At 42.8% G+C, this 16,735-nt stretch overlaps 1 protein-coding gene across 1 annotated transcript in view; it reads left to right on the top strand.

The window, feature by feature from the left end:
• The window catches only part of PDZD9 (PDZ domain containing 9), an 18,965-nt gene continuing 2,562 nt past the window's right edge, over positions 333-16,735 (top strand). Inside the window, exons 1-4 of the mRNA XM_018040736.1 lie at positions 333-619; positions 4,878-5,111; positions 7,060-7,239; positions 14,450-14,639. Coding sequence (XP_017896225.1) covers positions 5,081-5,111; positions 7,060-7,239; positions 14,450-14,639 — 401 coding nt within the window. The 5' untranslated portion in view covers positions 333-619; positions 4,878-5,080. The remainder of the gene's footprint in view (positions 620-4,877; positions 5,112-7,059; positions 7,240-14,449; positions 14,640-16,735) is intronic.

The following is a 16,735-nucleotide window of genomic DNA, read 5'->3' as shown; positions in this document are numbered from 1 at the left end:
CCAGTTAAGAGGCACAGTAGTCCAGGAGAGAGAGAAATGTAGCTTTAGCTAGGATAAGAGTATTGAAGATAGGGGACAATGGGCAGATAGGGATGTTTTTTAGGCAGAGGAAAGGACGTGCTGATAAATGGGGGTAGGGGGGCAGTTGAAACAGAGGATTCAGGGAATAACTCCTAAATTTTTGGCCTGAGTAACTGGGCGTTTGATGATACTATTACTGAGGTGGGATGTGGGGAGGGGCTTAAGTTGGATGGAGAAACAGAAAAAGAGATGGTTGGCAAAATTTGTTAGCAACACATATGGTCTATCACATACGATTTTACTATCTAGTGGAGGTTTCCTTTTCTTCCATGACTCATGTACTAAATCACTATTAACTCTGACGTCGAGTCCAGCTCTTTCTTTCCCAGATAGTTCCCCATGCAGCGAACAGGAAATGAGATGCTCATTTTTTTCCATAAAGGCCACCTAGGTCATCTCTAGAAAGACCCAGAAGAGTGATATCTGTCTCTATTTTTGGAATGCCTACATGTCCACAGAACTCAGCAGGTTTCAAATTCCACCAGACCAACAGCTTTGCAGAAATGCACAGAGTTATCAGTATCAGCACATAGATTGGGTAAGGAAGTTCAATTGCTAGCCTATAGACTTTCCTGTCCAAACATTGGTCTCTTGTGGAGGGGGAGGGGAAGGGTAGGGTTTTTGTTATTATTATTAAATCATATATTTTTCTTCTGCCACAGAAATTGACACAAGCTGATTTATATGTTCCAGGGACTTAGACATAATGCATAGCACATTACTGCAGGAATTTTTCACTGTTTGTTGTTGTTTAAACACTGGAGAACTTTGGCGGAGTCATTTTCTTGGCTTCTTTCTGGTGTTTCTGTTGCCAGTTGATAGAAACTCCAGCTGTACAGTTCTGAATTCTCAAACAATGTCCACGGATGTTCACCATTGGCCAGTTGAGAATCCTAGGGTGAAATGTTGGAACACTTGCCTATTCTAACTCCAACTAAGTGGAATTATGACTTGATTCCTGTGTTTAAAAAATACAAGCATAAATTCCTCCCTCTACCCAGGCATCCCTTCCTGTCCCTCCTACCTTTGCCCCTCCATGAGAGGTCTGAATCTAAGATTAAACACAAAAACAACTATTACAAAGTTAAAAGAATTTAAAACTTTTTCTACTGGATAATAGCTGCACATCACTGCAGACAACAGCCACCTATCCCATTCCTTACCAATCAGGATGTGGGATGAGAGGGGTGGGCAGGAACCAAATTCTCTGTTTACAGGTTTCCTATTAGTCCCAATAATTTGGGGCTGGTTTTAGCCCCCAGTTTCATTCTTGCTTGCCAATGTAGTGTTTCAGAGTCCCAAGACTCTCAGGACAGGACAGATCAGTCTGTTCTCTATATCTCAGTCTAGATTTTAGTAGAGGCAAACCCTAGGGGTTAGGGAGACATGGTGTGATGGAGTGAAAAAGAACACAGAACCATATTTCAGTCCCACCCATGCTACTAACTTGAACTTGGGAAAGTTACATCACCTCTCTGGGCCTCTTTCCTCTATCTGACCAATAGATTCCCAGAGTCAGGCACTCTGTTTCAGTGATAGAACCTCCCCATCCTCTCACCTCTATGCAGAGCAGCTAGAACTTTCGTATCCAGAGAGAAGATGAGCCATGAGGCTCCAACGGGCAGAAAGTCCTTAAGGATCCAGGAAAACAGAAGGTCCCCAGGAGGGAGCTATGCTAGCAGCCTGAAGTCATAGATAGTCATTCTGTGGTTTTTAAAGGGCTCTGGACATAGCAGGCCTTGTCATGATGGATGTTAGGCCTCAGCCCAGCAGAGGCTGAATCCAGAGGCAACCTCAAGGAAAGCTGTGGAGGGGACTGTGCAATAACTCTTCTTTTTAAGGAGAATCTTTGGCCTGACAGGGTAAAGAACACACCACCTCCCTGGGGATCAGGTTTACCATGCAGGCTAAGGATGTGGTGAATGCAACATACATGTTCACCTGGGGTTTCTGGGATCAGATGAAATGAAAAAGCTAAATCCAGAGGCTAGTAACTTGTGCCAGGGGCTCAAATATCATTTAGTCTCTTGGATTGGGTTCTGCTGAAGCGACTTAGGGACAGATTATTGATTACAGTGCAAGAAGTTTATTAGGGAGTACTCTTAGGATCAACTCCTGTGGAGGAAGGGAAGGAAGCAGGACTGGGCAGAGGAAGCAGTTTGACTGTGGTGCAGTCACAGGAGGCTTTAGCAAACCTACAGGGAACTCTGAAGTGGTAATGCTTGTTCTGAGTTCTGAGCTGGGGTAAAAGGGCCAGCAAAGCCTTGATATCTCTGTTTGGACCAGTCATTGGATGCTAGACATGGGGTGTGACCTAGGGTAATGTGGCTCTTCAGCCAAAGACAATTCCTTGAGAGGGCTGACAGCTGAGAGCTGTCAACCTACAACCTCTGCAGAAGCTGGGCATTGGTCCTCCAGTCCTGAAGAGGGACTAGGTAGGACAGTGCAGCATTTGCAACAGTGCAGCCATTGTGCTGCACAGATTCACTTGCTTCTTTTTAGTTCTCAGTGCGTCACCTTCAGGACCCAGTAGAGTCTTTTCCTGTGGGAAAGTTATAATAGGAAGGTTAATGGGACAAAATAGAACTCTTGCTGCTGCTGCTGTAGCTCACCTTAATGTATAACTGACATACTCATCATTTTCTGCCTCTCCTGTCCATCCTAGATTTCTCTCACCCTCAGCACCTCTAGGTGGCTTACATGGTGGCATGGTCCAGACCTCCATCCCTAAGAGGGCTGAGCCTCTGGTTGCCATGTACCTCTCAGGCTGTAGCTGCTGAATTTGTCTATTTACTATAAAATAGGGCAAAGGAGAACTGAGGCACCCAGGTAGATCATGTGGGTGCCAAGCCATTTTTCTACCCGTGAAAAACTGAACAATCTTAGTGCTTCCCTGTGCCCAAGGCTATGTATGCTCCTCCTCTATGGGGATGGGGTCCTCATTATTACCTGGGCAGCAGGTCCAGCTCCAGAATCCCATTTAGCATCTACTCGTTCATGCTGTCCCTGGCACAAGCTGTTGCAGGTTGTGTTCTCTGGGAATACTGTGAGTTGCAGGGCATTTACTGGGAAGTCCTCTCCATCAGTGGACAGAAGGAAGCAAGGCCTGGCAGAGGGAGAAGTTGGGTTGCCGAGCAGTGATAGGAGGACCTCAGCAGGTCCCTTAGGGGGCTCTGAAGCTGAGATGGCCCTTTACAGTTGTTCAAGTTGGGCTGAGGGAGCCAGGTTTTTTACCCTGCATCGATCGGTCATTGGATGCTAGCTGCCCTGGGTAGATGTGATCTCGGGCAAGAGCTCTCTTCAGCTAGCGGCAGGTTTGGGGTAGAAGAGAAGGAACAGATCCTTCAGTCCTGAAGGGGGATCTGGGCAGCACAGCATAGCATCCACAAAGGTTGGTACCTTTCAGTTCTACCAGTCAGTGTGATCTTGGCATTCACTATAAAGAGTTTTCAGTCTGGGATAGAAGGAGGGTCCAGGAACCCTATGCGCCAGGTCCCTCATAGGACCTTGAAGGCTGACGTACTTGATTCCTGCAAATGCTCACCATTCTCTACTGATAGGAAAATGGAGGGAAAGGATGCATTTTATGATAGAATTAATTTAGTGTCTGGACAGAAGCCTCGCCAGACTGAAGGAGGAATCAGGCAATCTATCACAAGGAGCTACCTGCAGGAGATGTCTTGAGGCTGAGAGTAACAGGGAACAGGATGACATTTCCTTCTGAATCAGCCACCTGAGCACAAAATTTATGCAACAAGAAGTCTGCTCTGGTTAACTGGGTAAAGCCACAGAAGTAGCTGAATAAGCTGGGACCTCCCAGTTTACCATGGAAATCTTTGGACAATGCTATACCTCACAGGTGCTTGATTACTGTTTGTTGAAAGCATGAACACAAGAGACTTTGCCTTTTGGTTTTATCAGAGTCCGGATGACAGTGCGTGTGTGCGTGTTAAGTCGCTTCAGTCGTGTCTGACTCTGCAACCCTGTGGACTGTAACTTGCCAGGGTTTTCTATCCATGGGATTCTCCAGACAAGGATGCTGGAGTGGGTTCCAAGGGATCTTCCCAACCCAGGGGTCGAACCCTTGTCTCCAGTATCTACCTGCATTGGCAGGAGAGTTCTTTACCATTAGTGCCACCTGGGCAGCCCAGGGATGACAGTAGTACTGTGTTATTACATTGTTTTCTATTTTTTATAGAATTTATTTTTGATAATTTATACTTTCCTGAAATTGTTTACTTCATCTGTTTTTTAAATCTAAGTTCCAGGAGGATAGAGCCTATGTTTGTTTTGTCTACTGTTGTGTCCTTTGCATTAGCAAAAACCGTGGAGCAGGCTTCCAGTAAATATTTATTGTGTGAGTCAATGTGTGTGTGTGTGTGTGGGGGGGGGGCGGTGGAATGGATTATTTTGGAAAAAAAGAAGGAAGAATTAATTCCTCTCCTAATCGTGACTCATTTTTTTCAGGCCACCCTTGGCCTTTTTTCATTCAAAACATTCATGAATAAAGTACAGTTCCAAAGCAGTTGGCGCTGTTGATGTAACAGTGTTTGAAAATGCCATTATTGGAAGCTCAGCAGGACATCTGTGCTCGTCTATGAACTAGTCATGATATTCTGCAGACCATTCACATCTTTGAGGCCCCCTCTTCTAGGTTTCCTCCACCCTCTCCATTTCAGTAGTTTCCCAAGAATGGGTGATGAACCCACTATGAGCCAGGCACTGGGTTAGTTCCGCAGAAGTTTTGTTTTTCTGCACCAAAATTTTCACGTACTGCATTTTCCAGGGTCTTCCAGGGTCTGCTGAAGCATTGGGGTGACCGCACTGCCGCGCAACGTCTGGGATGCGGCGTCGCAGCGCCCCCTGGGGGCCAGCTCGAGCTCTCCTTGCCACCGGCGATCCGCAGTGCGCCGGCTCCTGGTTCGAAACAGTTGGGAGATGGACTGACTCCAGCTTCCGCTCAGGGAGGCCCTCCTGAGAGGCCTGGCCTCCCAGGGCCATGAGGAAGTCCGTCCAGAAAAACGTTAAAGGTAACTGGGTATGTTCTGGAGACCAAGACTCCTTCACTTTTCCTTGTCTGTAAAATGGGGACATCACACTCTTGGCTTCTGAGAAAGCGCCTCACCATCCTTGGTTTGCCAAACTCTAATTTGCATACAGGAAGAGCCCCCCCCCCCTTTTTTTTAGTGTACAGCTCTGTGAATTTCGATAATCATATATCCACATTTAATCCCCTACAATCAGGACGTGGCGCTTCCACAACCCCTGAAGTTACCTTGTGATGCCCGTTTACTGACAACCCTCTTTCCACCCCAGCTCCTGACACTTCTGATCTGTTTTCTATAGTTTTGCCCTTTCTATTGAGAATGTCACAAAAATGGACGCATACAGTATGGAGTCTTTTGAAATTGGCTTCTTTCACTTAACCCTGCTGTCTTTTGTGACTGGGCTTCATAGATTATATCAGGAGCATGTTTAATTTGCAAGCTGAGGTTGGAACTCAGACCCTGTCTATGATGCCAGTTCTCTGTTTGCTCAGGAGCCATAAATTTGAGGAGGGGATGACCTGTTCCAAATTGCTCCTATAATCCTGAAAAGTCTCAAAGATGGTGCCTTCTTTATACTAGGATTCTTGCCTGGAGAATTGCTATGGACAGAGGAGCCTGGCGGGCTATAGTCCGCAGGGTCACTAAGAGTCAGACATGATTGAGCGACTAAGCACACACTTAATTTTCCAGTCAGAGAGCATCTGTGGTTGTGGGGAGGGTGAGGTTGGAGACAGGCAAGGATACTTGTTTGAAGTTGAAAGGACTGTGAAAACCCTGGAGATGTAGGGAATTCCACCCCCAACAGTGGGGAGGACTCCTGGACTCACTCCCCCCACCCCCAAACACTACAGTCACATGGATTTGGCAAAGGTTTGGCAAGTAGCAGTTTGTCACTTCTCCTTAAGGAAAAGTGCTGGTGTGAAGAGTGTGCTGAAAACAGGTTTCCCCAGAAGCTTCCTGTGAACTGAAAATGAATCTCAGAAGCTTCCTCTTGGAAAAATAACTTGTTGTTCTAATCACTCCTCAGTCTTGGAAACTTTTCTTGTGAGATTTAGTTCTGTATAAAACATTTCAATTCCTCACTACCCATTTTCCTGGATTTTCCTCCCCAATGCTTATTTTCTACTGTCTATTTCCACTGACATTGTCACGACGTGCTTGGGTGAATGCAGTAACATTTTCTCTCTTCTAGTCTGGACCCCACAATCCATATAGCAGCCTGAGGTGTTTGATTCTTTCTTTGCATGCAGATCTTAGCTTGTCCTGCCAAGATCGCTTCTAAGCTTTTCCAGTGAGGTAAAATGGCTGAGCAGCCTGTCAGGACGGCTTCGCTCCTCCTGTCTGGCCCCTACTGATCTCCTTTTATGTTCTTTCCTGTCTCAGAATCTTATTTGTTCCCTTCCACCATACTTTGCTTAAAGCTCTCATATTGGGCCTTTCGACCTCAATTCAAATTTTACCTCCTCTGTGAAGCCTTGATCCCTCTTCCCCGCAGGAGACTTAACCTGTTGGTCACCCTCAGAGCTCTGTATTTTTCCTTCATAGCATGTGTTACAGTTTGTTTGTATGTTTACATAGCTCATTGATATTTGTCGCCTCCACTAGGCTGGGAGATTCATGAGGGCAAGAAACACTTCAGTTTCTAGCACACTGCCTGTATCAATAAATACTTGTTAAGTGAATGGATAATAATAACTAACTTTAAACATTCACAGTGTGCTAGGCACTGTGCAAAAGCCCTTTAACTGTCTCCTTTAATTCTCATAACAACCCTCTGAGTGGGTATTTTTATTATCCTCACTTTACTGATGCGGAAGCTAAGGCAGAGAGAGGTTAAGTAACTGCCCTAAGATTCTGGCGTTAGAACCCCAGTTATTACTGTCATGCTGATATCTAGCAGAAGGACTAAAACAAATCTCTCCATTTTTAGGAAAACAAGTCAACCTCAAGGTCAAGCCATCTGTACACGACTTGAGCAAAACTCATCAGACCAAGCTCACTGTGGGTAGTCTGGGATTAGGCCTGATCATCATCCAGCATGGGCCCTACCTTCAGATCACCCATCTCATTGCAAAGGGAGCTGCAGCCAGGGATGGAACACTCCAGCCAGGTGACTGTGGTTTCCCCAGGCCTCCTGACCCCTCTTCTTCTGCCTCCCTTTCATCTGCCTTCAGGGAGACTCAGGTTATTAGGTTCCAGTGTAACAGTGATGATGGTGACATTGTTTGAGAGCTTTCAGTGGGCAAGCCAGCTGCTACTACTTGTATAACCCTCACTGTATTTATTCGTTGCATTCTTTTACTTATTTATTTTTGGCCGTGCTGTTTCTGTTGCTGTGCGGGCTCTTCTGTAGTTGTGAGCAGGGGTTACTCGCTTGTTGCAGGGCTTGAGCTTCTCGCTGGTAGTGGCTTCTCTTGCTGTGAAGCATGGGCTCTAGGGCGCACATGCTGCAGTCGTGGCTCCAGGGCTCTAGAGCACAGGCCCAGTAGCTGTGGCACACGAACTTAGTTGCTTCACGGCACATGGAATCTTCGCAGCTCAGGAATTGAACCCAGGACTCCTGCTTTGGTAGGCGGATTCTTTACCACTGAGCCATCAGGGAAGTCCTATTTATTGAATTCTTATAATAACCCTTTAGGTAGGAACTATGATTATCGTCTACCTTTTACAGATGAGGAAACTAAGGCTCAGTGAGACTGAGTTCCTTGTCCAGGTTCACCCCCATCTAGAAGGGATTCATATACAGGAATAGTGTCACTCCAGCGTTTATGGCTCTGTATGGATAAGGCTTTCTTTTGTAGGCAGTATGAATCATCATTAACGTTTAGATGTGTGATCTCATTTCACCTGGCTGACAATCCCCAAGGTAGATTCTACATTAAACTGATATACAGATGAGGAATCAGATATTTAGTAACTTGTACGTTGTCACACCAAGGAGTGGAGATTTGAATGCTGTCTTTGTCAGTACTGCCCTGCTTCTCTTGTCTTTAGATGAATGAATTTTCCATCCAATTCAAGACATTTCCCCAATGCCTTCTCTGGGCTGTGCTCAGGAGTTAGGGACACACAATGGGATGGTAAGGTGGTGGAAGGAAAAACCATTCAGTGCGAGCTGGCCTGAATTCAGGCCCAGGCTGTACCTCTTTTTGGTTCTTTGACCTTGGACAAAGTCCTTTAACTTTCCTGGCCTTAGTCACCTCATCTCTAAATTGGGATAATACCACCTTTGTCAGAAGTTGCTAGTATTTGATGAGATAATCTTTATGAAAATACTTGGAGAGCCACAGTGCTATGGAAATATTGGCAATCCTTTCTCTAATGCTGTTCTTAGAGATTCTCCAGACTTGTATCTTGTTTTGTTGTTAACCAAAAAGGATTGTGTATTGGCCAAAGTATTGGCTAATATTTTTGCATCAGGTCACCTGATGCAAAGAGCCGACTCACTGAAAAGGACCCTGATGCTGAGAAAGATTGAGGGCAGGAGGAGAAGGGGATGACAGAGGATGAGATATTAGGATGGCATCATCGACTCAATGGACAGGAATTTGAGCAACCTCCAGGAGATGGTGAGGGACAGGGAAGCCTGGCATGATGCAGTCCATGGGGTTGCAAAGAGTAGGACATGACTTAGTGACTGAACAACAACAATAAAAATGGTTGTGGTGCCACAGCCCTAGTGGATTAAACCACTGGTTTGCAACGCTGGTTACTTATTAGAATCACCTGGAGACCTTTTAGAATAAAAATGGCTTGGCCCCATCTCTCCAGAGGTTTTGATTCAGTTGGTTTGGGGACAGGGCAGTTCATGGTTTAGAACTTCTCAGATTATTCTAATTGTAGTTAGGGTTAAATGCAGCAGATTAAAGAATTAAGTGGATCAATGATGCTGTTATGAAAGTTCACCTCACCTTAAAATCCAAAGCATTTTCTCCACATATTACTTACTATTTGGTGCTAGGGAACAGCCTTCCAGAAAGAAAGTTCTGGACTTTCCATCCAAAAGAACTCTAGGCCAGGTCCCATGGGCCTTTTCTGCTTGTTCTCCGTAGGTTTTTTGGAGTCAGGGGACAGACGCTGGTTGATAAGCAGAGTGCACACTCGCTGGAGTGGGATGGGAGTATGCTTTCATGAAACAGAATCTCCTGGTAGGGTCATAGTGTGCTCCTGGAGGTCAGAGGCAGTCTTGAATTCATCTTTTAATGAATTCAAGGGACTTACCATTAGAACTGGTGCATTTATTATGTCTGTGCTTGATAAATGAAGAGTAAGTGAGCATTGTTCTAGGATTTTGCAAGGTGTTTCCACATCTATTAGCTAATCTTTGCAACACTCCTAGAAGGTAGATAATGAAATACAGAGGCTCAGAGAGATGAAGTGAATTGTTTAGTACAGAGCTAAGTGGGTGGTCAGAGCTGATTTGAACCTATGTCTGCTTAGAAAGCCCATACCTTTGACTAGAAAAGAGATTGCAATATGGAGTACGTCCCATATCTCTTCATGACAAGTCAGGCGCTTCTCTTCAAGGCCTGGGATTCAAAGGCTCTGTAACTCAGTCCCTTTGACAATGATTATGAGATTTGAAGAGGTGATGGTCCTAGAAACCTGATTTTTTTTTAACCCCATTACCTCCCAGCCCCATTATTTCTTACGTGCTTTGAATTTCTCTTCTTTTGTTGTTTCTTAATAGGGCTTCATCTTGATTTCCTAATTTATTTTGTCTAAACTTTAAAATCCTTTTGGCCAGCATAGTTTTAGCAAACTCTGAAATCCAGAATCTTAAGAAATTAATACAGCATTTTTCTTTTCTTGGAGAAATTAATATAGATTTGAAGGTAAACAAAGTTATGTACTGGTCACCACCCTTACTAGGCCACATTAATTCAATAAGCATTTCCTGAATGCCTGCTGTGTGCAGACATCAGGCACTGGGGTGTAATGGTGAGCCAGTCATATGTGGTCTCTAACCACACAGAGCTTATGGAATTTACAGCCTAGTTGAGAGAAATGGGAGAAAAATAAAATCTACTTTTTTGGTAGTGGCTTGGCTGCTGAAAAGTTGATTAAATATAGATAACTGGGACAGTTTATACAATGTGGTTCCTACAGCCCATTAAAACAGAAAAAAATGTATAATATTAATATTTATAAATACCAAATTGGTGCTTCTTTATGAAATGCAATGTTAATGTCTCTTGCTAGAATAATCACATTCATGCAATAACACCTTTGGCTTATAGTCAGGACGGTCAAGCAATTAAGCTGTTTATTTTCTGCCCTCTCGATAAGTCACCTTTTTAACAACATAATTAAGCAGCATGTCAAGCCATAGCTTTCAGCTATAAACACCCCTTTTAACATTAGGCAAGTAAGCTTATCCCGTGAGGGTTTCTTTTTTTTTTGACATTTTAATTAACCTCTATAGGGTGAACAGCTGTTTCAGATTACACAATCTGTAGGTAGCTGGGAGAAGGCCTGTTTCATTCTGAAGTTAGCCACAGCTGTCTTTAAAGACCAAAGTAGAAGCTTTTCTCCACCCATCTCAGTATTCATTTTCTTTAAAACTGTGACCTATTGTTTGATAGAATCTAGCACTATGGAAATTTGTCTTTGGTGTTCCTTGGAGGCTTCCTTTAGGTTCAGCATAATTTCTAATTATAGCAGAGTACGGAGTAGTGCTTCCCAGGTGAGACTCAGTGGTAAAGAATCCACCTGCTGATGCAGGAGACATGGGAGATGCAGGTTTGACACCTGGGTTGGGAAAAACCCCTGGAGGAGGAAATTGCAACCCACTCCAGTATTCTTGCCTGGAAAATTCCATGGACAGAGAAGCCTGGTGGACCACAGTCCATGGAGTTGCAAAGAGTTGGGGAGTAGTAATAGAGAAAGTACTTCATCTTGACTCTTTTCTACTCTGAGGTTAGACCTCAGTTGTCTTAGAATGAGGTTATTGAGGGATCCCTAGCTTCCCATGTACAGTGGGGTAAACATTCTTTGGGACTTATTAGGGTCACTTTATCTGATGTTAGCTCTGAAGTCTCCATGACCATTTGGCAGGATGATAGTACTTGTATGATCTGATAACTAAGATTTTATTTACCCAGTGTGAATCTGACCTTAAAGATCAATTTCCCTGTATTCCTTCTTCTCTTGCTAGATGCCCTATAGCAGTCAGGGGTCTTAACTGCAAGCAATAAAGAAGTTCTATTGTTGTTGTTGTTGAGTCTCTTAAAAAAGTCATGTCCAGCTCTTTGCAACCCCATGGACTGTAGCACGCCAGGCTTCCTTGTCATTTACCATCTCCCAGAGTTTGCTCAAACTCATATCCTTTGAGTCAGTGATGCTGTCCAACCATCTCATCCTCTGTTGTCTCCTTCTCCTGCCTTCAATCTTTCCCAGCATCAGGGTCTTTTCAAATGAGTTGGCTCTTTGCATCAGGTGGCCAAAGTATTGCCCTTCCAGCATCAGTCCTTCAAATGAATATTGAGGGTTGATGTCCTTTAGGATTGACTGGTTTGATTTCTTTGCTGTCCAAGGGACCCTCAAGAGTCTTTTCCAATACCACATTTCGAAAGCGTCAGTTCTTCAGCACTCAGCCTTCTTCATGGTCCCACTCTCACATCCATACATGACTACTGGAAAAACTATAGCTTTGATTATACAGATCTTTGTTGGCAAACTGATGTCTCTGATTTTTATTACTCTGTCCAGCTCTGTCCTAGCTTTTCTTCCCAGGAACAAACGTCTTCTAATTTCATGGCTGCAGTCACTGTCTGTAGTAAATTTGGCATCCAAGAAAATAAAGTCTGTCACTGTTTCCATTGTTTCCCCATCTATCTGCCATGAAGTGATGGAACTGGAAGCCATGATCTTAGTTTTTTGACTGTTGAGTTTTAAGCCAGCTTTTTCACTTTCCTCTTTCACTTTCATCAAGAGGCTCTTAGTTCCTCTTCACTTTCTGCCATAAGGATGATGTCATCTGCATACCTGAGATTATTGATATTTCTGCTGGCAGTCTTGATTCCAGCTGGTGATTCATCCAGTCTAATATTTCACATGATATACTCTGCATAGAAGTTAAATAAGCAGGGTGACAATATACAGCCTTCTCGTACTCCTTAACCAATTTAGAACCAGTCTGTTGTTCCATGTCCAGTTCTAACTGTTGCTTCTTGACATGCATATAGGTTTTGCAGGTAAGGTGGTCTGATGTTCCCATCTCTTTAAGATTTTTTCACAGTTTGTTGTGACCACACAGTTAGTCAAAGGCTTTGGTGTAGTCAGTGAAGCAGATTTTTCTGGAATTCTCTGGCTTTTCTATGATCCAGAGGATGTTGCCAATTTGATCTCTGGTTCCTCTGCCTTTTCTAAATCCAGCTTGAATGTCTGAAAGTTCTCAGTTCACATACTGTTGAAGCCTAGCTTGGAGAATTTTGAGCATTACTTTGCTAGCATGTGAGATGAGTGCAATTGTGCGGTAGTTTGAGCATTCTTTGGCATTTCTTTTCTTTGGGAGTGGAATGAAAACTGACGTTTTCCAGTCCTGTGGCCACTGCTGAGTTTTCCAAATTTGCTGGTATATTGAGTGTAGCACTTTCACAGCATCATCTTTTAGGATTTGAAGTAGCTCAGCTGGAATTCTATCATCTCCACTAGCTTTGTTCATAGTAATGCTTCCTAAGGGGCCCACTTGACTTTGCACTCCAGGATGTCTGACTCTAGCTGAGTGATCACACCGTCGTGGGTTATCTAGGTCATTAAGATCTTTTTTGTATAGTTCTGTGTATTTTTGCCACCTCTTCTGAATCTCTTCTGCTTCTGTTAGGTCCATACCGTTTCTGTCCTTTATTGTGCCTGTCTTTGCATGGAATGTTCCCTTGTTATCTCTAATTTTCTTGAAGAGATCTCTTGTCTTTCCTATTCTGTTGTTTTCCTCTCTTTCTTTGCATTGTTCACTTAAGGCTTTGTTATCTCTCCCTGCTGTTCTTTGGAACTCTGCATTCAGATGGTTATATCTTTCCTTTTCTCTTTTTCCTTTTGCTTTGCTTCTTTTCTCAGCTATTTATAAGGCCTCCTCAGACAACCATTTTGCCATTTTGCATTTCTTTTTCTTGGGGATGGTTTTGGTTGCTGCCTCCTGTACAATGTAACGAACATCCATTCATAGTTCTTCAGGCACTCTATTAGATCTAATCCCTTGAATCTATTTGTCACTTCCACTGTATAATCATAAGGGATTTGATTTAGGTCATACCTGAATGGCCTAATGGTTTTTCCTGCTTTCTTCAAGCTCTCGCTTGAAGTTTAAAGAACTTTCTTCAAGTTCTGTAAAGGCACTGAATTTAGAACATTTAATCTGACAGAATTCCTGGAAAGCCTTGAGAACCAGGTTTGGAAAATGATGAGAGAACAAAAGGCCATGGAAACTGGATGCTCCTGTCGCTTCTCTGTATCTCCTGCTCCAGGTTTAGTGACCCAGGGGGACTGACCAATAGCTGGACCTATTCTACATGTCCATGCCTTAGCTGCTGGGTACAAATGAATAATTGGGTCTATTTAACATCCAGTTGGGAGGTCCAGGGACTTGGCTGTCAAGATGTGGTTCTCTTTCCATCTGTTGGGGGCTCAGAAGCTGCATGGCTGGCTATCATACTCCCCTCCCTGTTCAACTCTGTCCTACGATAGGGGACCTAGGCGTCAAATCCCTTTGAACTTCCATACTCTCTGTATACACATCTTCAACTTAATTAAAGCATGTTAAATGTCCAGTGTTATATGTAGAATTACTTGCTCAATGAATACTGCATACGGAAAGAATATTAAACTGTAAGGCTTGATGTTTACTATGGTCTGCTTACTGTGGAGGGCATTGGCAATGGCCAGGCAGGTATAATAAAAATGGGTCGTTTGTTCACTTAGTGTAAGTGATGTTTTTCTTTAATAGTAGTAGCCATTTATTTTACTTGAAACAAGCACATTTTTAGAATCTTCAAGGATGGTTCAGATTCTAAATCATTTTTAGCCTCTGTCACACCAAGGACTTTAGAAATGTTCTAAAAACATGTTATAATATCTACCATTACACTATTAAGAAACATCTTGCATGTATTCATTATTCACTGAGAGGATCATTTTTTTTTTCATTAAATAAAGTTTGAAGCCTGGTTTTGGTTGAAAATGAACCAACAATATGAACCTATAAAATGAAATACCTTCACCAAATAAAAAAAAGGGAGTAACATTGCACAATGAAGACAGAAATGGCATGATCTTTTTTAAACCATCATCTTAATTTTATTGAATTTTTTTCCCTTTTTCAGGTGATGTTTTGATTAGTGTTGGCTATGCAAATGTGTTAGGTTATACTCTTCGAGAATTTTTAAAGCTTCTGCAACATATCACCATAGGAACAATACTACAAATAAAAGTTTACCGAGATTTTATAGACATACCCCAAGAATGGCAAGAAATATATGATTTAATCCCTGAGACCAAATTCCCAATCACACGGTAAGTAGTTAAGTTTAGGAAATCTTTGTTATACTACAGAATTCCCCAGGGTCTGTGAAGCACAGAGTCTTAGTTAAATGTGAGAATTATCAATTGGACCATGTAGGAGGAATTAATGACACTGTCACAGTTCAGTGAGTTTCTAAATCCTTTTGGAAAGTACAATCTGTAGGACCTAATATGAGGCAGGATGATAAAGGCAAGAGCGAGCCTTGGACATGGAGTTTAAAAAGGACCAAACTACCTAGTGGCAACTCTGCCTTCAAACCTAGATATGACTCCCCCTTTTCCAAAGTTAGCCCTGAAACATGTGCTGTGACTCCCTTTCCTCATTTGTCTCCAGCATATTCAATTCTCTCTGGATCCTTCTCAATAACCGTTAAGCCTGTTTAAAAGTCTTCCATCTTAGCAAAGCCCACTTTAATTCCACTCCCCTCTCCTTTCCTTACCAGCCACTGTCCTGTCCCTTGACTCCAAAGCTGTTGAAAGAGTTTTATTAGACATTACCCACCTCGGTGCAGACCTTGGCTGAGAGCCCTTTCCCCAAGGTCACCTGCAACCTTCATACTGCTGATTTCAGTGGACTCCTCTCAGTCTCTAATTTTGCTTGGCTTCTGAGCAGCAGCAGGCACTCTACAGCCTCCCACCTCAACTCTTGTTGAAATATAAATTTTCCCAGAATTCTGGAATACCATACTCCCTTATCTCCTTTTGTCACTTCCTCGTGATTGCCTTTTACCAAGCCTTGTCTTTGGCTTTCTTCTCTCAATCTTCTAAGCAAACTCCTTGGTTTCTATTAGTATTCATACATTAATAATTTCCAAATTGTATTATCTCCAAACTTGTATAGACACCCACTTGATATCTGTATCATAAACCCCTTAAACTCATTATGCCTAAAATTAAAAGCCAGTTTGCCATTGTCTTAGTGGGAGAGCATTTGCTTAGTCAAACAAGTCAGAAATTTAAGGCCTGGCTTGATTTCTCTATCTCCTTTTTCTTTAAGTGGCACATTTAGTATTCTGATCCAAGAGTTATTAATTCTGACCAGATCCCTGAGCACTAGCTGTACAGCTGTGTACCTTTGCTTATTGGGATGTGCTCAAAGAAATATGGCTAGGGGCTCTTTCCTAAGATTAAAAAATGGCCCATATTACTTCAGAGTCCAACTTGTGGCTACAGGGACTGACACGGTTCACAGATATGCTTTGCTTATCTCCCTCACTGTTTTAGACAGCGCTGAGCAAGGAGGATACATAGGAGGGCTTTTTCCAGGGGCCAGTAATACTCTATTTCTTGACCTGGGTGGTAGCTACCAAGGTGTTTAGAAATTTTTTTTTCATTCAACTTATTTGCATTTTTGTTTCAAAACATTTTTAATGAAAAAAAAAATGGAATTGCTAAATTTACAAATCTCTGGTTTCTCCTGAAAAACAAAAGATGGGCTTGCATCCCCACATGGTAACAGTGGACTAGAGCTGGATAGCAGTTGTTCCCTTCAGATCAGATACAGAATGGGAAAAATTTTCTCCCAATAACTAAACCAATCCTGCTTTGATTAAAAATCATTAATGATAATACTGAACTTAATACTATGTGATGGACACCGCTTTACAAGCATTGTACCATTTAATCCTCATGACAGTTCTATTTATCCTCATTTTATAGATAAGAAAACTGAAGCCAACAGAGGAGCATGTAAACTTGCCAGAGGCCACAGGGCTAAGTAGTATACGTCTGTTTTCAGAGCAGCAACATCCAATAAGAATTCTCTATGCTAGTGGAAATGACCTGTATCTGTGCCATCCCGTGTGGTAACATTAGCCACAGGTGGCTACTAAGAACCTGAAATGTGAAGATTTGTAACTGAGGAATTTTAAATTTATTCAAGTTTAATCAGTTTAAATTTAGCAGCCATACATAGCTGGTGGACCCTGTATTGGAGAGTTCAGCTCCCGAAACAGAGCTGTTCACCATTTGCTTATGGGACAACTACATTCTAAGTAGAGTTTGAGATTCAGAATATTAAAAACCTAGGGATGGCAGGTTGACCATTCAAAAGCAAACACAGAATACCACAACTTAAGTTATGAGGC

Source organism: Capra hircus, chromosome 25 (genome assembly GCF_001704415.2).
Source record: "Capra hircus breed San Clemente chromosome 25, ASM170441v1, whole genome shotgun sequence".
Lineage (NCBI taxonomy): Eukaryota > Metazoa > Chordata > Mammalia > Artiodactyla > Bovidae > Capra > Capra hircus.
Note: the sequence above shows the minus strand (reverse complement) of the source record. Positions and strands in the feature narration are given on the sequence as shown.